At 33.1% G+C, this 17,678-nt stretch overlaps 1 protein-coding gene across 1 annotated transcript; it reads left to right on the top strand.

The window, feature by feature from the left end:
- The first annotated feature begins 1,782 nt into the window (after positions 1 to 1,782).
- LOC138329816 (kinesin-II 95 kDa subunit-like) lies at positions 1,783 to 16,209 on the top strand. Its single transcript, XM_069277110.1, has 8 exons — positions 1,783 to 2,325; positions 7,044 to 7,220; positions 7,864 to 7,982; positions 8,402 to 8,515; positions 9,139 to 9,244; positions 11,265 to 11,404; positions 12,293 to 12,349; positions 12,499 to 16,209. Exons 1-8 carry the CDS (start codon positions 1,783 to 1,785, stop codon positions 12,563 to 12,565), a joined length of 1,323 nt encoding a protein of 440 aa, XP_069133211.1. The 3' UTR covers positions 12,566 to 16,209.
- Positions 16,210 to 17,678: the final 1,469 nt, after the last annotated feature.

Genomic DNA, 17,678 nt, shown 5'->3' with positions numbered 1-17,678 from the left:
AATTGCTCGCAATTGTTTTACTAACAAATATGATAACCATCTAGATTGGCGGCAAACTAAGCCAACCTCAGGGGATAACAAACTTCAGGTTAAACCTCCTTTGGGATTTTAATTGTGGTCCAAATATTGTGATTGCTGATTGTGATTTATTACACACACTAGCTAAAAGAAATCCGAGCTAACATCTATAGAAAAGTGGCCCCCTTCCTTAAAGTATTTTAGCGTTCTCATACATTTTCTAATTTCTAATGATTGGGTTGAAGCAATAACAGCGATAATCGTTTGGAAAGAAGATGATAATGAATTGACTGTCCTTTGGGTAATGTTCAGTAAAACACTTAAATGAAGCTTTCATTCTATAGCTTTCAACTTTCTATGAATTAATTATTTACATAGTCATATGAAATGTAGCATCATGTAACAATGCTAGAAACGTACCGAGGTATTTGTCAGTAATGATGCAGCCTGTATGTAATAGCCTTTTAACTGATCAAACACAACCCAAAGTCATCCCATGATTAAATCAGATCAGTATTTGTAGATAGTAATATCAATTTCAACACTTTGTCCACTAGATGTTTACCTAGCCCAATCCTTCGGTGTTGGTGTTTGAATTTAAATATGTCGGACATTAATTGTTTTCGTTCGATTACAATTGTTTGTTGATATCACACAAAGAAGAATCCCTAGTGGTTACATAAGAGTACAAAGATGCATCACGCGTCATTGGTAATGGGAAGCCACACTTATTCCTTTCAATAATCGTTGATATTTTCTATATTTCTATCTCATTTCGTTATGTTATTCCCCTCCTGTGTCACAGTGTAAACTCGCTGACTGTTTGATAAGCATATTCGATTTTACACCACTAATAGTTATGAGACCTCCGGTCGTTTCATTGATCAGTATTTTGAACCTGTAACGGAACTTATTTCTCTGACCCGTTGGGTAATTTGTTAACGTCATATCAAAATTGAATGTCTATGTATTTGGTAAGAAATTGTTTGCGGAGAGTGAGTTTATGCTATTCGTTGGCAACAGAAATATATCTCTAATAGAGAGGGAAATTTATCCACGTGCCATTTCAATCTGATGGGTGTTTAAGGCCTTAATCACACAAGTCACCTCGGACTTGCTGAAAGGTCTTCCGCCATCTTTTATCCGTTTGTTAAAATTGTTGTTATAACTGCTAATGAGCCGTACTATTGGATGATGGTATTATCAATATACTTAAAGTGAATAGTCGGGCATTGAAAACGACTTTAAATGCGCCCGTTGGCCTTCCAAAAGTCATTATATATCAAAACGACTGTCAAGTTCTGCTTACGTTGTCAAGGTTTGACAGTTAAATCATAGAAAAGACTTACTGTTATCTCCATATCTTAACGATCATATGAAATAGGCTTTTTCTGTCACAGTGGCGAATATTTTTAGTCGAAGACATAACCAGGTATTCCCCTTACTGCACACGGTGCTACGGTAGGGTTATATTAGTGCCCTAAGCTTTATTGGCAACAGTTATACATATCTTTTTCAGAGAAGTTGAATACCACATTCCTATTATACTGTATTAAAAGAATAACCATGCACATCTCAGATAACAACACATTAAAAACCAGAGGACTTGAATGGCCAGCATGCCTAATAGAACGCGCTGACTTATAAGATTTTGTTCAAACCATATTTCGATAACTGAAAATCGTTTTGTAAACGTGTTGAACTGACTTTCGGATCGTTATCAGGGAATGCTATCTCAAGTTCATCTTCTACTATCACTGAACTATGTTGAGGTCAGACAGCAGGACCATATCGTCACTAACCATGTTTAACGGTGTATTGTTGGCACTATGTATTGTATTCAGTGGAATACAGAATGTATTTGGATATGGTATCGTACCAGATCTGTCACAGAGGACGTCTGTTGTACCGGGACCACACAGTGATATAGCAGACACGGTGGCCAATCTTCTGACGATGCTCTCTGATGTCAACAACCGTTTACAACTCATGGAACGTTCTCATAAGGACTGTAATACACAAATTACGGCGATGAAAACAGAAATCAAAGATGTTAAAACCGAAAATAGACAATTGAAGGAAAACATCAATGTAATTACTGACTTTTTAAGAGCAAAAGGTTTAGATTTATATGAAGCATTGTCTAAACACAAACCACAAGTTATAGAAACACATATAAATGGGAAAGATTTGAAGAATCCTTCGTTTCATTTAAATGCACCAGGCAACGCAACGCGACAATCAGATGCACAAAGCGTTGCATATAAAAGACTCCGAAGAGTGCAACCTCTCACTAAACAACCTTCTGTACGTGCTGGTAGGTACTATTGAGTTGTGTAATCACTACCTTTAGTTGATAGAATTGTGTAATCATTACTATTAGATGATAGAATTGTGTTATCACTACCATTAGATGATAGAATTGTGTTATCACTACTATAGATGATAGAATTGTGTAATCACTACCATTAGATGATAGAATTGTGTAAGCACTACCATTAGATGATAGAATTGTGTAATCACTACCATTAGATGATAGAATTGTGTAATCACAACAATTTGATGATAGAACTGTCGACTCACTACCAATAGATGAAAGAATTGTGTAATCACTACCATTAGATATAGAATTGTGTAATCACTACCATTAGATGATATAATTGTATAATCACTACCATTAAATAATAGAATTGTGTAATCATTACCATTAGATGATAGAATTGTGTTATCACTATCATTAGATGATAGAATTGTGTTATCACTATCATTAGATGATAGAATTGTGTAATCACTACCATTAGATGATAGAATTGTGTAAGCACTACCATAAGATGATAGAATTGTGTAATCACTACCATTAGATGATAGAATAGTTTAATCACTACCATTAGATGATAGAATTGTGCAATCACTACAATTTGATGATAGAACTGTCGACTCACTACCATTAGATGAAAGAATTGTGTAATCACTACCATTAGATATAGAATTGTGTAATCACTACCATTAGATGATATTATTGTATAATCACTACCATTAAATGATAGAATTGTGTAATCATTACCATTAGATGATAGAATTGTATAATCATTACCATTAGATGATAGAATTGTGTAATCACTACCATTAGATGATAGAATTGTGTAATCACTACCACTAGATGATAGAATGTGTAATCACTACTATTAGATGTTAGAATGTGTAATCACTACCATTAGATGATCGAATTGTGTAATCACTACCATTAGATGATAGCATTGTGTAATCACTACCATTAGATGATAGAATTGTGTAATCACTACCACTAGATGATAGAATTGTGTAATCACTACCACTAGATGATAGAATGTGTAATCACTACTATTAGATGTTGGAATGTGTAATCACTACCATTAGATGATAGAATTGTGTAATCACTACCATTATATGATAGAATTGTGTAATCATTACCATTAGATGATAGAATTGTGTAATCACTACCATTAGATGATAGAATTGTGTAATCACTACCATTAGATGATATAATTGTATAATCACTACCATTAAATGATAGAATTGTGTAATCATTACCATTAGATGATAGAATTGTGTAATCGCTACCATTAGATGATAGCATTGTGTAATCATTACCATTAGATGATAGAATTGTGTAATCATTACCATTAGATGATAGAATTGTGTAATCACTACCATTAGATGATAGAATTGTGTAATCACTACCATTAGATGATATAATTGTATAATCACTACCATTAAATGATAGCATTGTGTAATCATTACCATTAGATGATAGAATTGTGTAATCACTACCATTAGATGATAGAATTGTGTAATCGCTATCATTAGATGATAGAATTGTGTAATCATTACCATTAGATGATAGAATTGTGTAATCACTACCATTAGATGATAGAATTGTGTAATCACTACCATTAGATGATAGAATTGTGTAATCACTACCATTAGATGATAGAATTGTGTAATCATTACCATTAGATGATAGAATTGTGTAATCACTACCATTAGATGATAGAATTGTGTAATCACTACCATTAGATGATAGAATTGTGTAATCACTACCATTAGATGATAGAATTGTGTAATCACTACCATTAGATGATATAATTGTGTAATCATTACCATTAGATGATAGAATTGTGTAATCACTACCACTAGATGATAGAATTGTGTAATCATTACCATTAGATGATAGAATTGTGTAATCACTACCATTAGATGATAGAATTGTGTAATCACTACCACTAGATGATAGAATGTGTAATCACTACTATTAGATGTTAGAATGTGCAATCACTACCATTAGATGATAGAATTGTGTAATCACTACCACTAGATGATAGAATTGTGTAATCACTACCATTAGATGATAGAATTGTGTAATCACTACCATTAGATGATAGAATTGTGTAATCACTACCATTAATGATATAGAATTGTGTAATCACTACCATTAGATGATAGCACTACCATTACATGATAGAATTGTGTAATCACTACCATTAGATGATAGCATTGTGTAATCACTACCACATGATGATGTAATTGTGTAATTACTACCATTAGATGATAGCATTGTGTAATCACTACCATTAGATGATATAATAGTGTAATCACTACCATTAGATGATAGAATTGTGTAATTATTACCATTAGATGATAGAATTGTGTAATCATTACCATTAGATGATATAATTGTGTAATCACTACCATTAGATGATAGCATTGTGTAATCACTACCATTAGATGATATAATTGTGTAATCATTACCATTAGATATAGAATTGTGTAATCACTACCATTAGATGATATAATTGTGTAATCACTACCATTAGATGATAGAATTGTGTAATCACTACCAGTAGGTGATAGAATTGAGTAATCACTACCATTAGATGATAGAATTGTGTAATCACTACCATTAGATGATAGAATTGTGTAATCACTACCAGTAGGTGATAGAATTGTGTAATCATTACCATTAGATGATAGAATTGTGTAATCACTACCATTAGATGACATAATTAAGTAATCACTGATAGAATTGTGTAATTACTACCATTAGATAATAGAATTGTGTAATCACTACCATTAGATGATAGAATTGTGTAATTACTACCATTAGATAATAGAATTGTGTAATCACTACCATTAGATGATAGAATTGTGTAATCACTACCATTAGATGATAGAATTGTGTAATCACTACAATTTGATGATAGAACTGTCGACTCACTACCATTAGATGAAAGAATTGTGTAATCACTACCATTAGATGATAGAATTGTGTAATCACTACCATTAGATGATATAATTGTGTAATCATTACCATTAGATATAGAATTGTGTAATCACTACCATTAGATGATATAATTGTGAAATCACTACCATTAGATGATAGAATTGTGTAATCACTACCATTAGATGACATAATTAAGTAATCACTGATAGAATTGTGTAATTACTACCATTAGATAATAGAATTGTGTAATCACTACCATTAGATGATAGAATTGTGTAATTACTACCATTAGATAATAGAATTGTGTAATCACTACCAGTAGGTGATAGAATTGTGTAATCATTACCATTAGATGATAGAATTGTGTAATTACTACCATTAGATAATAGAATTGTGTAATCACTACCAGTAGGTGATAGAATTGTGTAATTACTACCATTAGATGATATAATTGTGTAATCACTACCATTAGATGATAGCATTGTGTAATCACTACCATTAGATGATATAATTGTGTAATCATTACCATTAGATATAGAATTGTGTAATCACTACCATTAGATGATATAATTGTGTAATCACTACCATCAGATGATAGAATTGTGTAATCACTACCATTAGATGGCATAATTAAGTAATCACTGATAGAATTGTGTAATTACTACCATTAGATAATAGAATTGTGTAATCACTACCATTAGATATAGAATTGTGTAATTACTACCATTAGATAATAGAATTGTGTAATCACTACCAGTAGGTGATAGAATTGTGTAATCATTACCATTAGATGATAGAATTGTGTAATCACTACCATTAGATGACATAATTAAGTAATCACTGATAGAATTGTGTAATTACTACCATTAGATAATAGAATTGTGTAATCACTACCATTAGATGATAGAATTGTGTAATCACTAACATTAGATGATAGAATTGTGTAATCACTACCATTCGATGATAAAATTGTGTAATCACTAACATTAGATGATAGAATTGTGTAATCATTACCATTAAATGATACTGATAGAATTGTGTAATCACTACAATTAGATGATAGAACTGTCGACTCACTACCATTAGATGATAGAATTGTGTAATCACTACCATTAGATGACCCTACTAGGAGATGTTTTCATGTCATAGATAGACGTTCAATATTGTAAGGCAATGTTGGTGTAGATTTCATGTTCAAAAGATAGACTTTTGTTTGATGTCCCCTCTTATTTGGATATTTTTAGATCACACCTCATGGTTGAGTTATTTTTTTTTTTTAGTTGGTATATTAATAGTTATGGTGTAGATTTCATGTTCAAAAGATGGACTTTTGTTTGATGTCCCCTCTCATTTGGATATTTTTAGATCACACCTCATGGTTGAGTTATTAGTTCTTTTAAGTTGGTATATTAATAGTTATGGTGTAGATTTCATGTTCAAAAGATGGACTTTTGTTTGATGTCCCCTCTCATTTGGATATTTTTAGATCACACCTCATGGTTGATTTATTAGATCTTTTAAGTTGATATATTAATTGTTATTTACATAGACATGTTGTCTAGCTTTGGGAACTTAATATTTTAGACCTGTTTGATTTTATTTTATTTGAATTTACTCTTTTGATTTATATTGATATGATTGTCAGATTTAGATGGATTAAATATCTGAAATATAATGCTAAAAAGTGTATCTTGAATAAGTTGTATTTCATCACCAATAAGAGTATCCTTCAATTAAGCCTATGATTAAAGGAATTCTATTCCAGTTTTATGAGGGATTTGTGGTATCAAAATACAAAATTTATCATGATTATTCCTTTCAGAAACGAGAACGAGAAATCCAACAAAAACTTGAAGAGAAAGAAGAATCAGCTGTAGAAATGCAGGATACTTATAATTCCATGCAACAAGAAGTTGAAATAAAAACAAAGAAGTTGAAAAAGGTAGTTAATCTCTTTCTTCAAGTTTAAAATGCTTATAATCCAGGATACCTTATTATACCTGGTATTTTTTTAAAGTTTTGTAACTATGGAAAATTTACTCTGTAAAATGATAATTCACTTATTATAAATCATATGTGAAATGATAATTCACTTAATATCATAAATCATATGTGAAATGATAATTCACTTATTTTAAATCATATACACATATAATCAAAGCACAATAAAATTTTAAAAAAATGAAGAAAAAGTTCCTTGTTTAAAGTAAAAACCATGAAACTTTTGACCCATGAAAAAATTAATATATTTTTTTTTCATATGAAAAAAAAATTGACTGGGTATACATTAATATTGTTCAACTCTGATGTGTATCTCAAACAAAAAGTTGAAATGCCTTGAAGTACTTTTAAGTTAACGTGAAACAAGTTATAATTCAAAACAGAAAATATTTGGTATATATCTTGGTATGGGCTGCCTATATAGTGTTATCCATGTATGTCCGACCCAGCATGTCCTACTGTGTCCAACTAGTAATGAGGTGTGAGCATGGATGTTTTGCAAACATTTCCTAGCTCTAAACAGAATTTAACGTATTAGAAGAAAATGTACAGATTTATTGTAACCATGTCCTTTTTGGTTTTAGCTTTTTGCAAAACTACAATCAACAAAGGCTGAGATCATGGACTTACAAGAAGAACATTCTAAGGAGCGACAGGAACTAGAGCAAACTCAGATGGAACTTACCAGGGACCTAAAACTCAAGTAAAATCATCTGAAATCAAGAAAAATGATATCACTATAAACTTATTAGGAATTCCAGTGCCAATTTTCAATTCTTAATATTGATGATTAAAGAATGATTAACATTATCAAAATTTTGAATCAGGGCATCCAGTAGACAGACCCTTGAGAATATGTTTTTGACTCCCAAAAATCAGATTTCACTCTTGAGTTTGAAGTGTAATTGTCATATGTTTTGACTCTTCAGATTTCTGTGAAATTGTGATTTGACTCCTAAATCTGCTAAAAGTCAAGGTTCAACTGATGCCCTGTTAATAAACACTTTCACACAAAATATAAACACCTGTAAGATGGAAAGTAAAATTCACAAAAGGTAAGAACATTCAGTTTGATATATATAACATTATGTTCAGGCCTGACAATATTGTATTTCCTTACAGGATGCTGATTATAGAGAACTTTATTCCTGTTGAGGACAAAACCAAGGTGATGAATCGAGCTGTGTACGATGAGGATGAGGACATGTGGAAACTCAAACCTCTCGCCAACAAAAAGTGAGATTTCTTTGATATACGGTTGATTCCAAGTTAAAACTCAAACTTCTCGCCAACAAAAAGTGAGATTTCTTTGATATACCGTTGATTTCAAGTTAAAGCTAAGACCTCTCGCCAACTAAAAGTGAGATTTCTTTGATATACAGTTGATTTCAAGTTAAAGCTCAGATCTCTAGCCAATACAAAGTGAGTATTCTTTGATATACTTAAGATTCTAAGTTAACATTGCTTATCAATGAAGGTTCTTTTAATTAATTAAATGGTTAAAAAAAACAACACACAAACATACGCACACAAAATATTGATTGAAAGCCTAAATGTATGACTGGATTATTCTTTCCCTACTCAGAGATTAAAACAAAACTTCGCCATCACTAATCACACATTGTCATTAGTCTATCTCTTCCTTTTTTCTGTTATTAGTAATTTTCAGAAAATGCTGAGAGATTTTTAATTGGTTATGTCATCCAAGTTTCTTTTGTGGGTGAAATTGTTATCAATTAAAGTGATAGAATTTTGACAATTACCATTTGATATTGAAATAAAATACTGTTTCACAGTAAGTACTGATTAAAAAATTATTAAAACTTTTTGATTGATTTAGAATTGAATTTTGATTATAGCACCCAAACCATGGCTAAGCGACCAACATCAGCACTAGGAAACCGACGGCCAGTGTCTGAATATGCAAGGGTAGCAGCAGCCATGGGAGGCAACCCAAGGTTCAAGGTGAAATATCAAAAATAACTACAGAATCTTATTATTAATACACTAGAATTGACTGTGTTAGGTCTTTGCTGACCCAACTTCAGTTCGTGATATAGATAACAGAGTACATGTTGTAAGATGGAGCATCAACATTGTGGATTCCATGACTGTGATGTTAGTTCATTTGTTTTTGATTGTGGCCTTCCATCACATACATTAACAAATTCAGCATAACCTAGCCAAACCTGACCATGGTATGTGTGTAGTGGATTGGATCTCCTAGCCAAACCTGACCATGTTATGTGTGTAGTGTGTAGTGGATTGGATCTTCTAGCCAAACCTGACCATGTTATGTGTGTAGTGTGTAGTGGATTGGATCTCCTAGCCAAACCTGACCATGTTATGTGTGTAGTGTGTAGTGGATTGGATCTCCTAGCCAAACCTGACCATGTTATGTGTGTAGTGTGTAGTGGATTGGATCTCCTAGCCAAACCTGACCATGTTATGTGTGTAGTGTGTAGTGGATTGGATCTTCTAGCCAAACCTGACCATGTTATATGTGTAGTGGATTGGAAACCTGACCATGTTATGTGTGTAGTGTGTAGTGGATTGGATCTTCTAGCCAAACCTGACCATGTTATGTGTGTAGTGGATTGGAAACCTGTGTTAGTGTGTAGTGGATTGGAAAACCTGACCATGTTATGTGTGTAGTGGATTGGATCTTCTAGCCAAACCTGACCATGTTATGTGTGTAGTGTATTGGATTAGATCTCTAGCCAAACCTGACCATGTTATGTGTGTAGTGTGTAGTGGATTAGAACTCCAGGCCAAACCTGACCATGTTATATGTGTAGTGTGTAGTGGTTTGGATCTCCTAGCCAAACCTGACCATGTTAGTATGTAGTGTGTAGTGGATTGGATCTTCTAGCCAAACCTGACCATGTTATGTGTGTAGTGTGTAGTGGATTGGATCTCCTAGCCAAACCTGACCATGTTAGTATGTAGTGTGTAGTGGATTGGATCTCCTAGCCAAACCTGACCATGTTATGTGTGTAGTGTGTAGTGGATTGGATCTCCTAGCCAAACCTGACCATGTTATGTGTGTAGTGTGTAGTGGATTGGATCTCCTAGCCAAACCTGACCATGTTATGTGTGTAGTGGTTTGGATCTCCTAGCCAAACCTGACCATGTTATGTGTGTAGTGTGTAGTGGATTGGATCTTCTAGCCAAACCTGACCATGTTATGTGTGTAGTGTGTAGTGGATTGGATCTCCTAGCCAAACCTGACCATGTTATGTGTGTAGTGTGTAGTGGATTGGATCTCCTAGCCAAACCTGACCATGTTATGTGTGTAGTGTGTAGTGGATTGGATCTTCTAGCCAAACCTGACCATGTTATATGTGTAGTGGATTGGAAACCTGACCATGTTATGTGTGTAGTGGATTGGAAACCTGACCATGTTATGTGTGTAGTGGATTGGAAACCTGACCATGTTATGTGTGTAGTGGATTGGAAACCTGACCATGTTATGTGTGTAGTGTGTAGTGGATTGGATCTTCTAGCCAAACCTGACCATGTTATGTGTGTAGTGTGTAGTGGATTGGATCTCCTAGCCAAACCTGACCATGTTATGTGTGTAGTGGATTGGATCTCCTAGCCAAACCTGACCATGTTATGTGTGTAGTGTGTAGTGGATTGGATCTCCTAGCCAAACCTGACCATGTTATGTGTGTAGTGTGTAGTGGATTGGATCTTCTAGCCAAACCTGACCATGTTATGTGTGTAGTGGATTGGATCTCCTAGCCAAACCTGACCATGTTATGTGTGTAGTGGATTGGATCTCCTAGCCAAACCTGACCATGTTATGTGTGTAGTGTGTAGTGGATTGGATCTTCTAGCCAAACCTGACCATGTTATGTGTGTAGTGTGTAGTGGATTGGATCTCCTAGCCAAACCTGACCATGTATATATGTGTAGTGGTTTGGATCTCCTAGCCAAAAGATACAAGAAATACTGTACCATGTTACCAATTCTTTTTCAGGGTGAAAATATACTAATGGTTGAACTAGATATGCCCAATCGAACTACACGAGATTATGATGGACCACAAGTGGCCCCCAGGATACAGGCAGCCCTAGATGCTGCCCTTCAGGATGAGGCTGACATTGAAATTGAAGGACAGTAAGTATTCCTGTACTGTACCTATTACATGTTGGTGTCCCATCAGCTGTTCCTGAGGATTGAGCTTTTCTTTGGACCACTTCTGATGTTAGACTTGTTTGTAACCATAAGTTCTGATAATTGACAGTTATACTCACTGAGGTTGTGTATTTGAAACACAACACTCAACACGATATATTACTGCTTTGTATTTGAAACCTGATGATACTCAAGGCGATATAACTGTTTTGTATTTGAAACATGATACTCAACACGATATATTACTATTTTGTATTTGAAACACAACACTCAACACGATATATTACTGTTTTGTATTTGAAACACAATACTCAACACGATATACTACTGTTTTGTATTTGAAACACAATACTCAACACGATATACTACTGTTTTGTATTTGAAACACAACACTCAACACGATATACTACTGTTTTGTATTTGGAACATGATACTCAATACAATATATTACTGTTTTGTATTTGAAAGACAATACTCAACACGATATGCTACTGTTTTGTATTTGAAACACAACACTCAACACGATATACTACTGTTTTTGTATTTGAAACACAATACTCTACACGATATACTACTGTTTTGTATTTGAAACACAACACTCAACACGATATACTACTGTTTTGTATTTGAAACACAACACTCAACACGATATACTACTGTTTTGTATTTGAAACACAACACTCAACACGATATACTACTGTTTTGTATTTGAAACACAATACTCAACACGATATACTACTGTTTTGTATTTGAAACACAACACTCAACACGATATACTACTGTTTTGTATTTGAAACACAACACTCAACGCGATATATTACTGTTTTGTATTTGAAACACAATACTCAACACGATATTTTACTGTTTCAGGACTCCATCTGTATTCAGCAGTAAAGCTAAGATCAGAAGAAATGTGAAAAGTGCAAGGTATGTCAAGTCTAACCAATTATTTTTCAATTTATTTGATTTGTGATAACTGTATTCTCGACATATTCTCTGATAATGTTAAATATCTAAAGTGACTCTCAGCCCTAATTTGAATTGCATCAGAGAATTAACACTGTTTCCTCTTGCAGACCTAAAACAGGGAAGAGAGATGCCTCTAAAGAGTTCCCCTCATCACGAGGACTTGTACCCAAGTAGTGTGATAACCTCAGCCGGAATACCGCGTCTTTCTGTCTCCATGTGCTGGTCTGACCAACAGTCAAACCAGGACTTTGTACCTTGTAATGTCCCTGACAGAACAAGCAGGATTATTTACCATTAACCTGGTTATTAATGTTATTGCTGACAAAAACTGTATCTCAAACATAACTGACAAACTAACGCACCATTCGTCGACCTCCTTATTAGAGATTTCCATAATAGTCAGGTTTTTAGATATTGAAACTATTACTTGTACCAGTAGAGACCATACATACAAATTGAAGTTTTCTTTAGTATGCTGCATTTTAGTAGATTCAAGATCGAGGAAATATTCTAATTTCATTGGCATTTTTGTGGAAAAATACTTTAATATAACACCTTATAACATTTAATGGTTTTCATTTCAATGTCACTGCATTTTAGATGGAAAAAAACAGACATGTTATGTACATACAAACTTATGATATCAATGATGGATTGATTCCATTGATAAGAGCTTCACCAGCTTCCTGTAACATGGTGTACACTGCTGTTAACAGGTCCCTTTCTCAATACACCAGGAGTGAATATAACTGTCGCCTTATCTTATCATACACAATTTAGGTTTGCCAAGGATGGGTCTAGTAACTACTGGAGATTATTAATATTGATATAAGTTCTCTGTTTCAAAATAATAACATACATGTACTTTAACTTCTGTCTAGATGCAATAATTGCTGTCAGATCATTTAGCGTTTTAGTGTTTGAGAATGCCAGTGATCTATTTTCACAAATTTTCAATCTGCACATTTTGGATTGGCCTCACATGAAAATACGTTGCATTTATTAAAGAACAAATTTATCTACAATTAATGAATGAATAAACTTTTAGCCATCAATTGTGGGATTCAATTATTGATGATGATATTAAATTGTCTCTATCTGGACTTTCACAGATCTCTGACTTGTCAGTCAGTTATATATCTATTAATATGAAGATTCATCGAGATGTACATGGTTGTGTCAATTTTTAATTGTTCCTTTTAATACTGATTGTCACGAAGTTGCCAATATCAAGTGTTTTAAGGAAAAATGCCTGAATAATGTTTATCATAGCAATTTGCCTTGAGTGAATATTTGATTTTGTGAGAACAATTTGCTGGTGTTGTTAAATAAGATATTTGTGTAGATTGTTTTACACACAAATAGAATGTATAAATGGAAATGTCTGGAGCATTAGATGCTTTTTGTTACAATAATGTGGCTGAATGTGTATAAAATGCTGAAATCGTAATGAGTTATCTCCCTTCGGCGATTATGGCTTCTTGTGATAATTGTTTGTTAATGTATTGCTTTGAGAAAACTACAGGTCCGTTTTGGTTTATATTGTTGGACTGGTTGGACCGTTTTAAAAAGTTATTAAATAAAAGTCCTGATTGACCTGCAGATTTTTATACAGGCCTTTATGGACTCGTCTGAAAACAGTAAAAAAAATCAGGGGATATCTGTCATTGATTTAAAAACGATCGACTTGTTCCATCCAGTCCAACTTTATAAAGTAAAGCAGCCCTGTACTACTGTTATTGATGACCACACACTGTGTATTTATGATCTTGGGCAGCACTTGTCACAGCTGAGCAGCCAGCTAGGTTATTGATGTATTTGTCATTGTTCTGAATACTTTTGTTACTGTTGTGTCCAACAAGATAAGCATCCATTTATTGTGTGTAATTAGTACAGAGATGGCTATGTTACCCCACAAAGATATGTATGGCATTTCATTGTGATATTGGTAATGGATGATCACAATGATAAAATGTAAATTGCCTCTCCTTGGAGTTTTGATAGATTTTTTCTTCAGGGTAGTCCAAACACCATTACTAAAACATCCATATTTTCTAATACTTCAGAGATAAAATATTTGTACTCTTGGAATACAACATGACAAGATTCACGCTAACAATTAAATTATAATTTATTCATTAAATATAATTGCCCTTCAAGTTTTGATAAAAGAATTTAATATTGCAATTCATGACTACTCTGTGAAAACTTCAACTGGAGTGAAAATATACACATTGTCAAAGAGATATATTGAGTGTAATGTTTTGTGCTTTTAGAATCTACTTGTTCAGTGATACAGGTTTGATAATTTATGTCATTATATCTGTTTGTGCTGTTATCCCGCCGAACAGTTCATGTAGCATTTATTTAACATGATGATGTGTATCATATATCAATTTTTTCTATATTTTAGTGGTTTTTATAACCTTATAGTTGTGGCGTTTCTTGCACAGGAATTATTTAGTGATTATCATCAGGTTTAATTTGTTTAGTTTATTTTTGATGTGTTACCTCGGTATACATTATAAGATCTACATTACTTATGAAAATAACCTCGGGATTAATCCACAAAATGTATGTTGGCACAGGGGGGAATTTATTTTATTTTTTCCTTTCAGACCTTTCTCTCATCCTGTCTTATTATCATCAATGTGATATGAAGTCCTCTCAAACATTAATCTAGATCAGCAGTGATTTGTACTACTGTATGTAATTTGTCATTTGTAAGGTTAGATGTGCATCAAACATGACATGTTCATGATGTTTCTATAATAATTGTGAAATGGTAAGAATTGTAATCAGTTTAATCAATTTTGTTATTTACAAACCTGAAGAGCATATTTCACAAATAAGTAAGGTAGTTTTAAATAAAAATGTGTTTGTGTTTCAGGGTAGTTCTATGGGTCAGATACTAGTATTAAAGAGTTGTCTCCCCTTGGAAGCAGGTTTGCTATTACATTAGCATTCTGTTGTTTTCTCAGAAATGTGTTACTCTCAGAAACAAATTTCATTACATTGATCCCTTCACACAAGGGCAGATAACTGCGTAATGTAAAAGCAGATCAAGTGGGTCTTATAACAGAACTAAATATTCATATCATTTCATGTATTTTATTCTCTCTAGTGTTGTTTAGAGTGCCGTATTATTTCCAGACTCTAGTGCTCAAATAGTCAACATTCCACATGGCTACAAGCCCTGTATATAGACATCCTATTTATTTCATAGATTAACAATCAAGTGTTTATTGATATATTATGTCGAGGTGTAGATTTTTTATTTCCTTTGATTAAGATCTTGTTCCTGTAGATATCCGCCAACCCCAGGACTACAGGTTTTGTTAAAGCTATTTCTATACAGTTTAAGAGGTACTCTTTATAAACTTTACTTAGCGAATTACATAGAAGTATGAAATCTGTAAATAAATTTTATTCATTTTTGAATCCTTAATCTGAGTCTGGTAGATAGTTTGATGGGGTATGTTGTCAGATGGTGGTGCCTGGCCTCCTTGTCACAAGATTAGGTAAAGATACAGTTCAATTCATGTGTTTAAAGGAATTTTACATTTTCTACAGTCCCAGGAGAGTACTTCAATCATGCTATGTTTTTTTCTTTGTTTAGATATTCAGTTTATTAGTTTTCCGTCCATTTTAATTCTGTAAATCAGTAAATTGAGTATTTATTTTTATTTTAAATGTATACAATATTTTATACATGGACTCTGTGATAACTTGTGTGGATGGGGAATGTCTCGTTCATTCACCACTACTAACAAAGTGCTGTACATCCATATTAGTCATAATTATATCATATTATTATTTTTATCATATTATTTTTTACTGATGAACAAACTTAGAAAACAACTCTTCTTGGAATTTGAAAGTTTTCAATCGTTCATGGTATATGCACCTCAATTAATCAATTAACTACTGGTGCCAAAGAAGAGGTAACAGGTATCTGAGAATCAGAAGCTAAAAAAGATTTGTGAAGTAGGAAATTCATTTTAGCAGATAAATTCCTAATACTAATAGTAAGCTTTCACATCTAATGTTGATTTATGATGGTTAGTAAATTGAAATTTAGATTAAAAAAAAATACCATATTAAAATAACATAAGAAAAAATATGGTGTAACTGTTGTTTACTGATTTGATGGTTATGTGAAAAAATGTGTTCCGTAATTTCATCTTTCATAACATTCGAAGCCATCTTTTATACAAAATACTGTAAATGCACGGTAAGTTGTGAAATTGATGTGTATACAAACTATAAAACTTTCAGTGTAATTAGGGGAGAGAGAGTGTGTGATAGATATCCTACCATTATCTGCGATAGTCAATACTTTTGTGACTATTTCATCATATTTCACCATAATTTTTCTTTCCTGCACATTTTATAATTTGTGTTCATTGGAAAGGAATGCATGCATTACTATTGCATTTTTGAAACATTTTCCTGAAATGAAATGAATAAAAAATGGATATTGAAATGTGTTTCTATGAAAGGTTCTTTTATAAAAAAAAAGAAGTCAATGAAAATCTAACCAAGGTAAAAACTCCTGGGTACGTCTGATGATTATGCTTAGAGTAAAAAGATCAGTAGCATTTAATCATGACGTAACACGGAACAATCCGACAAGTAAACCAAAGGAGGATTCCAGAAAATCACATGATTAACATTCAGACATACAATCCCATGTGATAGTTTGTCTGTAAGATCAGCATTCAGATATACAATCCCATGTGATAATTTGTCTGTGAGATCAACATTCAGACATACAATCCCATGTGATAACTTGTCTGTGAGATCAACATTTAGACATACAATCACAGGTGATCACTTGTCTGTAAGATCAACATTCAGACATACAATTTCATGTGATAATTTGTCTGTGAGATCAACATTCAGACATACAATCCCATGTGATAACTTGTCTGTGAGATCAACATTCAGACATACAATCCCATGTGATAACTTGTCTGTGAGATCAACATTCAGACATACAATCCCATGTGATAATTTGTCTGTGAGATCAACATTCAGACATACAATCCCATGTGATAATTTGTCTGTATCAACATTGACATACATCCATGTGATAATTTGTCTGTAGATCAACATTCAGACATAACAATCCCATGTGATAATTTGTCTGTAAGATCAACATTCAGACATACAATCCCATGTGATAATTTGTCTGTGAGATCAACATTCAGACATACAATCCCATGTGATAATTTGTCTGTAAGATCAACATTCAGACATACAATCCCATGTGATAATTTGTCTG

This window comes from Argopecten irradians, chromosome 8 (assembly GCF_041381155.1).
Source record: "Argopecten irradians isolate NY chromosome 8, Ai_NY, whole genome shotgun sequence".
In the NCBI taxonomy this organism is placed as follows: domain Eukaryota; kingdom Metazoa; phylum Mollusca; class Bivalvia; order Pectinida; family Pectinidae; genus Argopecten; species Argopecten irradians.
This window is presented reverse-complemented; position numbering and strand designations above follow the sequence as displayed.

Excerpts from the sequence above, each read along its gene's own strand:
- LOC138329816 (XM_069277110.1), top strand. The coding sequence starts at position 1,783 with ATGTTGAGGTCAGACAGCAGGACCATATCGTCACTAACCATGTTTAAC. Across the intron at positions 2,326-7,043 it reads CTCTCACTAAACAACCTTCT|TTTTATGAGGGATTTGTGGT; the intron begins GTACGTGCTGGT and ends ATTCTATTCCAG. Across the intron at positions 12,350-12,498 it reads AGAAATGTGAAAAGTGCAAG|ACCTAAAACAGGGAAGAGAG; the intron begins GTATGTCAAGTC and ends TTCCTCTTGCAG.